The 11531-nt window shown below is 45.9% G+C and overlaps 1 protein-coding gene across 2 annotated transcripts in view; it reads right to left on the reverse strand.

The window, feature by feature from the left end:
* The window catches only part of fbln1 (fibulin 1), a 53212-nt gene that overhangs the window by 30142 nt on the left and 11539 nt on the right, over positions 1 to 11531 (reverse strand). For both annotated transcript variants that reach the window (XM_083663059.1, XM_083663060.1), the window contains exons 3-11: positions 9419 to 9551; positions 6956 to 7124; positions 5406 to 5492; positions 5163 to 5255; positions 3776 to 3913; positions 3492 to 3629; positions 2272 to 2412; positions 1526 to 1651; positions 1211 to 1336 (exon numbers count right to left, since the gene is read on the reverse strand). In XM_083663059.1, coding sequence (XP_083519185.1) covers positions 1211 to 1336; positions 1526 to 1651; positions 2272 to 2412; positions 3492 to 3629; positions 3776 to 3913; positions 5163 to 5255; positions 5406 to 5492; positions 6956 to 7124; positions 9419 to 9551 — 1151 coding nt within the window. The remainder of the gene's footprint in view (positions 1 to 1210; positions 1337 to 1525; positions 1652 to 2271; positions 2413 to 3491; positions 3630 to 3775; positions 3914 to 5162; positions 5256 to 5405; positions 5493 to 6955; positions 7125 to 9418; positions 9552 to 11531) is intronic.

Consider the following 11531-nt stretch of genomic DNA (forward strand, 5'->3'; position numbering starts at 1 on the left):
CTGTTAATACTAAAAGGCAATTTTAATGATTAAAATTGTAATCTAGAGATAAATATGACCTATTGTGTTAATTTAAACCAGGGATTATCAAAGTTTTGATGGCTGAAGGCCAATTTAGGGAACAGTAGGCTAATGACTAGATAACAATGATCCATCGCCAATCATGTTAAAAATTGACATTTTTTTCAATGGAGTTTGGTGTACATAAAAACGTTACTGACTTCTCTGCAAAAACGTTTTGAGTTAGTTACTGCACTTACTTACCAGATAGTTTTACTGTACTTTTAACTATTCAAAACAACTTGGATGGATAACCCGCTGAATGGGGTCCGGTAAACAAGGACGGTAGCAAAAGCAGCAAGCAGACGCCGCCTCTCGTTCGCCACCTCTGGGGCTTCGGTTGCGGGCGGCTGGGTCCTGGGAAAACCACGGCACGGGCAGAGGGAGAACATCTACTCTGTGATCTACTCTGTCACACACAGGCAGCACTTTGCACAACGTGCACAAGCACAACGACAGGCTTTTGTGGTGCCGCAAATGCTCTGTTATCGAGTTTCTTGCCACTATTATTATTTGACTTTGTGGCCAAAATCGGGGACATTTTCGGGGACAGCTCTAGCCGGGGACAGAGCACCGAAATCGGGGACTGTCCCCGAAAATCGGGGACGTCTGGTCACCCTAATTTAAGGTGTCAAAGAAACTTCTCGCCACACTACTCACAAGCATACGTGTCAATGCACCGTGCACTAGGGCATTCACAGACTAGTCGACTAGTAAAACCACTAGTCGACACTGTGCTTAGTAGTCGACTAGTCGTTTTATTAAAAAAAAAAGCAGATTCTTAGACATCCCCAAAATATGGCAACCACATACAGAGTTTGACTTTAAGAACTTTTTACCCCAGTGTCATTAGGCTTATCAGGATAGGAGCTGAATGCATTGTTTTTGTTTGGTTGTTTGTCCAATAGTCTTGTTTGTTCTTGGATTATTGTGTATCTTATGCAGTTTTCTTGTTTTGTTTTGTTGTGTTTTGATGTTCTTTGTGGGAGATATGGATATGGGATATGATAGTCCATGTATGTCGTGTAAATACTAGTCGACTACCTTTAGGGACGACTAGTCGACTAGTAAAATTCACTAGTCGTGAATGCCCTACCGTGCACACTAAGTTAAAAAGATGCAATTCTGATGACTTGGATATATTCCATACCGTCACAATTCCTGCCGTCACCGGACAGCTTGAATCCTGTGGTGCAGCTACACTTGTAGGTTCCAAGGGTGTTCTCACACTTGTGGGCACAGAGGCGGCCAGGGTAGTGCCTGCATTCATTGATATCTGAAAACATGATGTTTAAAATAAGTCTATGTGAATGGTAAAATAACATCCCAAAATACAATAGACTGACAGATGAAAAATAGAAAAAGAAAATCTGCAGTGTAATGTTAATTGACTAGAATTAATTGAGTTGAATTTGACCACTTATGGACCGTTATCAAGAGATACCTACCAGTATCAGCTACTTACCCTCACATTCCCTACTCATGCTGTTGAAGTTGTAGCCGGCTGCACACTCGCAGCGGAAGGAGCCGATCAGGTTGATACAACCATGACCTGAACAGGCTGGATCAGCCTCCTTACACTCGTCAATATCTGGAGAGGGGGAGGGAGGGAGCCACAGCAAACCATGTGAGAAGTAGGGATGTCACGATACCGATACCCAGTAAAATATCGATACTCGATACCATTTCCGATACCACGGGAAGGGGGGATGATGACACATCAAGAGGCATAAAAATAAAATTAGACAGATGGACGGACAGACGCACACTTCTCCATAATCTAGGCCTGATCAAACTTTGAACTTGGACAGCATATTACCACCAGAACACGTTTAGCTTGTTGAAGCAACAGATACCCAATGATAGGGAGGGGAAAATCAGTGATCTTTCATTAAAAGAAAGCACTGATAGTATCAAAACTGTTGCAAATGAGTACTGTATCTATTTACATTTTTTAGTATTGATACTTTCGATACTTATCGATACCTGTTGCAAATGAGTATTGTATCTATTTACATTTTTTAGTATTGATACTTTCGATACTTATCGATACCTGTTGCAAATGAGTAATGTATCCGATTCAAATTTTCAGTATCGATACTTTTCGATACTATCGATACTTTTGACAACCCTAGTGAGGAGCACAGTAGGCTACTAGGCCCACACGATGTGTTGCACTGCATCATGGGATGGTGCGTTTTCCCGACCTACCCACACAGCGCGTGCCCTCTACATTGAGGTGGTAGCCCCGGCCACAGTTGATGGAGTTCCTCTTGCAGGTGTAGGAGCCCACTGTGTTGATACAGATCTGCCCAGGGTGGCAGGGTGGCTGCACCACACATTCATTAATGTCTGGAACACAGATGACATCGGAAAATGATAAAAAAGCTCACTCTGGGTTCATCTTGCAGAACATCATGTCATCATGGAGTTAAACTGATCATTATAAATGATCAGTGAAACTCCATGGTGAGGTTGCCTCCTCTATTGTGATCTAAATGTAGCTTCCCTTTACCTTTATCAGCAACTTCCGGTCTGTCAAGGAAAAAGGAAAAACTGATCACCTAAATCAGGCATGTCTAAAGTCCGGCCCGGGGGCCAGTTTAAATACATGAATGAATGAATCGATTTTACCTTCACATGTCATGCCATCAATGTCACTGAGCTTTGACCGGTCTTAAGTGGCCCTCGGCTTGTCTCTCAAAATATACTATATGTGGCCCTCCACACAGTATTGGTTAATCAAGCAAGTTCAATTCACATTTTTTCTGTTCACCTAATGATGACAGCACTATCATACAGTTTGTAGACAAGCACCAAGTAGCAACAACACAGGCAGAACTCATGTTTTCAGAAGGTAAACAAAATCCTTGCAGTACAATTGTACTGTATGTGATTTTGATTTGTATAACTCATATGATGTGAGAAGCAGCCGGACGGCCCCCCGGTAATTTCACATTATCTAATCTGGCCCCCATTCAAAAAGGTTTGGACATCCCTGACCTAAACCATGGCTAGGATTGTCAATGTAAATTTTCCTTGGTGTCTAAATGTGACCCATTTCCCCAAATCTGGACCAATATCCCTGCTAAATAAGCTAGTATCTTCACCACAAATAAATAAACAAATAAACAAACAAACAAACATACATACAAACAAACAAACACACAAATAAATAAATAAATCAAATAAAGCACTGCCTGCAGGTAAAACCCTACCTGTGTACCTGTGTTTTAGCAAAAATGAGGGCAAAACCCTTTAATAAAAACAACAAACCAACAAACCAATAAATAAATAAATAAATAAATAAATAAATAAATAAATAAATAAATAAATAAATCATATTTTCAGAGGACTCTGGGCATGTAAGGCAAAGAAGGTACTTGAGGCTGTACACTGTACACATGTCTGGGATACAGTGCTCTGCTCACCAATGCAGCTGCCCAGGGCATCCTGGATGTAGCCGGCACCACACCTGACTTTGGGACGACAGCGGAACGATCCCTGTGTGTTTTGGCACTCAAAATCGTGGGCACAGTTATGAGTCTCACTCTCACATTCCTCGATATCTGGAGGGAAACGTCACAACAAAACTGCCATTGAAATGACCATTCACTTTAACAGCTTGAAAGGCTTGACTCAAACGCACCATCATGTGGTGCAACAGGCAATCCCCTCATAGTGTCTCTCCCCAGGAGGGGGCAGTATGACCGACCTTTGCAATGGTTGCTGTCAGTGAGTTCATAGCCGGTCCCACAGCTGACCTCTCTCTGGCAGCGGAAAGAGCCCACAGTGTTGATACAACGCTCTCCTACCCGACAGTTACTGGCCCCCAGCAAACACTCGTTTATATCTGGGAGAGGAGAGGAGAGGAGAGGAGAGAGGAGGGGAGAGGAGGGGAGAGGAGAGGAGGGGAGGGGAGGGGAGAGGAGAGGAGGGGAGAGGAGGGGAGAGGAGAGGAGGGGAGAGGAGAGGAGAGGAGGGGAGAGGAGAGGAGAGGAGAGAGGAGGGGAGAGGAGAGGAGGGGAGAGGAGAGGAGGGGAGGGGAGGGGAGAGGAGAGGAGAGGAGAGGAGAGGAGGGGAGAGGAGAGGAGGGGAGGGGAGAGGAGAGGAGGGGAGAGGAGAGGAGGGGAGGGGAGGGGAGAGGAGAGGAGAGGAGGGGAGGGGAGAGGAGAGGAGAGGAGGGGAGAGGAGAGGAGGGGAGGGGAGAGGAGAGGAGGGGAGAGGAGAGGAGGGGAGAGGAGAGGAGAGGAGAGGAGGGGAGGGGAGAGGAGGGGAGAGGAGAGGAGGGGAGGGGAGGGGAGAGGAGAGGAGAGGAGAGGAGAGGAGGGGAGAGGAGGGGAGAGGAGGGGAGGGGAGAGGAGAGGAGAGGAGAGGAGGGGAGAGGAGAGGAGAGGAGGGGAGAGGAGGGGAGGGGAGAGGAGAGGGGAGGAGGGGAGGGGAGAGGAGAGGAGGGGAGAGGAGAGGAGAGGAGGGGAGAGGAGAGGAGAGGAGAGGAGAGGAGAGGAGGGGAGAGGAGGGGAGAGGAGAGGAGGGGAGAGGAGAGGAGGGGAGAGGAGAGGAGGGGAGAGGAGAGGAGAGGAGAGGAGAGGAGAGGAGAGGAGAGGAGAGGAGAGGAGAGGAGAGGACATGAGACATGGTCCTGTAACAGTTGAATCATGATCATTGAATGTTTGTATGATTCCTATTTTCTTTTATGTCTATCATGTCTGATAACATCAGTAGCTTAGCTTGTCAGCTAATCTAAAGCTGTCAACATATGTACAGCCAATCACAATGTATGCCCGAGCCAAACGAGCTGCTTCAGCTTCTGTCATATCTGCGGGGTAATTTCTGTGCAGAAGTTGTTTGTAACCATTAACCAATCTTCAACTACTGTATTCAATGATCAGTCTCTCTGTTTGGGTATATCACCAACTACATACACACCTTTGCACATCACTATAGCTGCTTTCCATCTACTCCCCATTGTGCCTCTATATCAGCTTCTGTCCAGTGAGGTGGAACCTATATAGATGTCTTCCTCACAGCTATTACAAGTTTAATATGCAGAACCTTGAAATGAGTGAACTGTGAAGTGTGGGTGGGGAGAGGCCACTTACCCTCACAGTTCTTTCCATCTGGTTTGAGCTTGTAGCCTTTGACGCAGGCACAAGTGCCATTGCCCACACACCGGTGAGCACAATTCCCATTCCCTGTAAAAAGAAAAGAAGAAGAAGAAGAAGAAGAAGAAGAGAGAGAGAGAGAGAGAGAGAGAGAGAAGAAGCAGGAATAAGAGAAATAAATATAAAAATAAAATGTTACTGTAATAATTCACAATTTCATTTAGGCTTAGTTTACTATACCTTTGCATGGATCGACGGCCTCTGATGATTCAGTGGATAATACATTCGATCCATCATCAACACTGGTTTCATTTTCCTTGTTTGAAGCTGTACGAGACAAAACAATGTATGTTTATTCACACGATCAATGTTTCACATCTCGCACCTCCCAAAACTTGATTTGGACGGACAAACTGATGATCACATTCATCAAACATGCAAAACGGTCCAAGGTTCCAGAAGCAACATTTTTGAGTAGCAGGATGCTGAGGAGTGCTTTGCAAGACTGTCTGTCCACCTGAAGGCCTGATCCGAGCATCCGCCCTGCTGAAGGGTGCTTCAAGTACTATTTTACTGGTTACTTGCAATGAAGCTGTAAGCAATGAGCACATGCATCCAGCAGGGAGCAGTGTGGGCTTACTGTTGAGTCAACAGAGCAGATGAGGATGTGACCGCATACATACAGTAGTAGAGGGGTCAGTTCTACAGCATAGCAAATACAAGGCATTTTCAAGCCATACAGCAGTCAGCACTATTACCCTTTCCTGTTACACATAATCATTAATTCTCCCTCTCCTGATCCTCCAACATAATATAGATGTCTCATTGTCAGGGCTAATTGCGTACTTTGGTATAAATAAAGTTGAAACTTGATGAACATTTTTCAATATAAAAATATAATATAAATATAATACAATATAATATATAAATATATGAGGCTCCTGCACACCATCTGCTTGAAAATCTCTGCAAAACCTTAAACTTGATCTCTTATTATATTAACAGAGTAGTATGTATTCATATGAAAAATGCTGATCTATTTAGTGATGTATTAATATGAAAAATGCTGATCTATTTAGTGATGTATTCATGTGAAAAATGCCCATCTATTGATGTATTATATAATGTTGATAGGCTAACTTATTTTGTTGATTGAGGTTAGAATTGTCCTGCTCCTTTTGTCAATGGCAAAGCCTATATGTAGCCGACTGCTATACTTTGCATGTAAGCTGCTTTGAAAAAGGTCTATAACTGAAACATTGCAATAAATTGAGATTTGCAAGTAGATGGTGTGCGGTCGTGCTCCTTTTTCTCACAGGACCCATGACTGAAATTGTCAGGTGTGCAAACTTGATTTGATTATATTAGCCGAATACCCGTGTGCAGTGTATCGAGTCTGACCGGTGGAGGCTGAGCAGCCGTTGTGCAGTATCGCAAGTTCGGCCATTAATCTGTGCAGCTATCAGAAATTCGGCCATTAATCGGCCCTAATGACCTAATTTAAAAAATCCGGCTCCGTTAGGTGACACATAGGGATGCTCGTTACATTTCCTGAAAGATTCTGTGCGATCGCACGTAAAATGGCATAGCTGTGGCCGAACAATTTCTGCTGACTCACTCAGTCACTCAGTCACTCTCTCACTCCGTCACTCACTCACTCACTCACTCACTCACTCAGTCAGTCAGTCAGTCAGTCAGTCAGTCAGTCAGTCAGTCAGTCAGTCACTCAGTCACTCAGTCACTCACTCACACACAGATACTTTGCATTCTTATTATACCAGTTTTGTCACCTTTAATGTCACCTTTACTGTCAATGGCCGTGGTCTGGTTGTCTGAGGCTCCATCCATGCAGCAGGCGCGGGACACCAGGCCACACTGGTAGCCCAGGGACAGGCTGTGGTCACAGGGCAAACCAGTCTCTTGGGCCGCCTTCCCCAGCAGACAGCAGTCACAGCATGTCTACCAGTGACAGTCAGACAAAACAGCAGGTTTTATGTTAGCTTTTCCATAAGCGCCAGCTGGCAGCTAAATTGCCGGATATTAAAACATTTCCAGCCGGCTACTTTTTTACTGTCCCAATAACCGCAATATTGCAACACCGTGCTATAGACAAGCCAACCACGGTGGCTGGCACGCAACCGCCACAACCGTGCTGTGTTATTGTGTGTAATTCAGAGGTGTCACTCTGTGATATGGCCTCTAGTTTCCTGGCTGGGCGGTGTTTAGACCTTCAGGTGTTTAGACCTTCAGGTGTTTAGACCTTCAGGTGTTTAGACCTTCAGGTGTTTAGACCTTCAGGCCAATCACCGTGCTTAAAAGAGTTGAATCACAGCGCTTCCCATACACAGCGCAGCCCCCCTCCCTCCGCTGTGAGTGGACACTGTAGTTATTGATATGCAAATTGGCATGTGACATCAGTTACCCCCCCCCTCCGGGTGGCTACTATTTTCACCCAGCTGGACATTGTATGCACTAGCGGAAAACCCTGTTAGCCATTATAAATACTAGAAACAGAGCAGGCAAGTATTTCCACGGACAGACAGACAGACAAGGAGTAAGATTTAGAAGACAGGCCAACTGACAGGCTTTCAGACAGACGGACAGACAGACAGACACACAGGGAAGGCAGTAAGCTAGTGTAGATTGACAGACAGACATGGTTAGATGACATCATCCCCCTCTAGCTGAAGCAATCAATCATCATCATTATAGCAGCGTGTCACGTCTGAGGGGGAGGGGCTGAAAGGTGCAGTGTGTGTGTGTGTGTGTGTGTGTGGGGGGGGGGGGGGGGGTGAGGGTACGGGTAGTGAGTGAGCAGATATAGTGTTCGGCCACAGCTAGCACATCACTGCACGGGTATTCTGCTAGTATAAATACAGTTTGAGTGATTGAACAGCGGTTTAACGGAATAAAAATCTCTTTGGGACTGCGATGATTAAGGGCTTATACAAACAAACTTGCCTCTGTCATTATTTTATCAAGTTGAAATAGGGATATATCCAATTCATCCGCTAAACCCTTTGGCTTACAAAACCCTGGGGAGAATTTAAGTATGCGCCACCACCTGCAATTTACACTAGATCAAGTAAAGACATGCTACCAACACTTCAGCTAGAGGGCCATGATGATGCCAGCTGACAATGATCTCAACCTGCTACCAACACTTCAGCTAGAGGGCCATGATGAAGCCAGCTGACAATGATCTCAACCTGCTACCAACACTTCAGCTAGAGGGCCATGATGATGCCAGCTGACAATGATCTCAACCTGCTACCAACACTTCAGCTAGAGGGCCATGATGAAGCCAGCTGACAATGATCTCAACCTGCTACCAACACTTCAGCTAGAGGGCCATGATGAAGCCAGCTGACAATGATCTCAGCCTGCTACCAACGCTTCAGCTAGAGGGCCATGATGATGCCAGCTGACAATGATCTCAGCCTTGCAGCGACTAATGCAGTGGCTTGCTCTCGCTTTCCACATTTTCTCAAGCGTTTGTCTCCATGACGTGCAGATGTATTGATGTATGAAGATAATGGTGCATACAGGCAGTTGGGCTGAGAGGGAAGAAAAACACAGCAGCAGCAGCAGCGCCTGGTTGAAAAAGAGCTTGGTGAGCCTGTGGAGAATATGCTAGAGTCAGAGCTGAATTTATAATCTGTCTGACAACAACAAGCTCCACTCCTCCCCGGAGTGACATGGCTCATCCTGCTCACGGCGATACACACACACGCTCATGCACACGCACACACACACACGCACACACGCTCGTGCACACGCACGCACGCACACACACACACACGTATACACATGCACACCATCTTGCTCATCAATCATTCTCCTCCTGCCTGCCTGTCCAGTGGAGTGATGTACGTTGATTGAGTCGGGGGAGATTTTTTGGCACACACTCTCACTCTCTCCGTCCTCCTTTGTCACTATGAGCGTGCCGATCAGACAGGCTGCAAAAACAGCCTTTTTGTTGTTTGACTGCTGTTTTCTTGTGGACAAAATGGCAGAGAAACAGGAGCGACTCCCGGTGGCGAGTCATCGACGATGCACACAGGCCGGGGAGGAGAGCCAGCCTCCTTGCTGAATGTGTTGGACAAGATTATGCACAAAACTGAAGGAAAGCTGTTTTCATACGATTTCATACGAACATTTCAGCAGAATTAGAGGCAGACATACACAAACACACACATACACAAACACACACATACACAAACACGCACATACAAACATATACACATGCACACCTTGGTCGTCTTGGTCTCACAGGTGTTGGTAAAGAAGAGCAGCTCGCAGGCTCCTTGGTCTTTAGCCATGTTGATGCCAGTAGTGCACATGTTATCCTCAAGCACTGTTACACAGCACTGCTCCTGCACTATCCTGTCGGTGGAAGAAACCACAAAACACAATCACTGTTACACAGCACTGCTCCTGCTCTATCCTGTTGGTGGAAGAAACCACAAACACAATCACTGTTACACAGCACTGCTCCTGCTCTATCCTGTTGGAGGAAGAAACCACAAAACACAATCACTGTTACACAGCACTGCTCCTGCTCTATCCTGTTGGAGGAAGAAACCACAAAACACAATCACTGTTACACAGCACTGCTCCTGCTCTATCCTGTCGGTGGAAGAAACCACAAAACACAATCACTGTTACACAGCACTGCTCCTGCACTATCCTGTGGGTGGAAGAAACCACAAAACACAATCACTGTTACACAGCACTGCTCCTGCACTATCCTGTTGGTGGAAGAAACCACAAAACACAATCACTGTTACACAGCACTGCTCCTGCTCTATCCTGTTGGTGGAAGAAACCACAAAACACAATCACTGTTACACAGCACTGCTCCTGCTCTATCCTGTGGGTGGAAGAAACCACAAAACACAAGCACTGTTACACAGCACTGCTCCTGCACTATCCTGTCGGTGGAAGAAACCACAAAACACAATCACTGTTACACAGCACTGCTCCTGCACTATCCTGTTGGTGGAAGAAACCACAAAACACAATCACTGTTACACAGCACTGCTCCTGCTCTATCCTGTGGGTGGAAGAAACCACAAAACACAAGCACTGTTACACAGCACTGCTCCTGCACTATCCTGTCGGTGGAAGAAACCACAAAACACAAGCACTGTTACACAGCACTGCTCCTGCTCTATCCTGTGGGTGGAAGAAACCACAAAACACAATCACTGTTACACAGCACTGCTCCTGCACTATCCTGTCGGTGGAAGAAACCACAAAACACAAGCACTGTTACACAGCACTGCTCCTGCACTATCCTGTCGGTGGAAGAAACCACAAAACACAAGCACTGTTACACAGCACTGCTCCTGCACTATCCTGTTGATGGAAGAAACCACAAAACACAATCACTGTTACACAGCACTGCTCCTGCTCTATCCTGTTGGAGGAAGAAACCACAAAACACAAGCACTGTTACACAGCACTGCTCCTGCACTATCCTGTTGGTGGAAGAAACCACAAAACACAATCACTGTTACACAGCACTGCTCCTGCTCTATCCTGTTGGAGGAAGAAACCACAAAACACAAGCACTGTTACACAGCACTGCTCCTGCACTATCCTGTCGGTGGAAGAAACCACAAAACACAAGCACTGTTACACAGCACTGCTCCTGCACTATCCTGTTGGTGGAAGAAACCACAAAACACAATCACTGTTACACAGCACTGCTCCTGCACTAACCTGTCGGTGGAAGAAACCACAAAACACAAGCACTGTTACACAGCACTGCTCCTGCACTATCCTGTTGGTGGAAGAAACCACAAAACACAAGCACTGTTACACAGCACTGCTCCTGCACTATCCTGTCGGTGGAAGAAACCACAAAACACAAGCACTGTTACACAGCACTGCTCCTGCACTATCCTGTTGGTGGAAGAAACCACAAAACACAATCACTGTTACACAGCACTGCTCCTGCTCTATCCTGTTGGAGGAAGAAACCACAAAACACAAGCACTGTTACACAGCACTGCTCCTGCACTATCCTGTTGGTGGAAGAAACCACAAAACACAATCACTGTTACACAGCACTGCTCCTGCACTATCCTGTCGGTGGAAGAAACCACAAAACACAATCACTGTTACACAGCACTGCTCCTGCACTATCCTGTTGGTGGAAGAAACCACAAATCACAATCACTGTTACACAGCACTGCTCCTGCACTATCCTGTTGGTGGAAGAAACCACAAAACACAAGCACTGCACTTATTTTCAGCTCCATCAATGATATCTGCAATGTAGCCCATTATTAAAATCAGCCTTAGGCGAGCCTGGTGGGGGATCTCTGACTTGTCACGTGACAGATGAGTGGCTGAGTG

Source organism: Poromitra crassiceps (assembly GCF_964638095.1).
Source record: "Poromitra crassiceps genome assembly, chromosome: 30".
Classification (NCBI taxonomy): Eukaryota; Metazoa; Chordata; class Actinopteri; order Beryciformes; family Melamphaidae; genus Poromitra; species Poromitra crassiceps.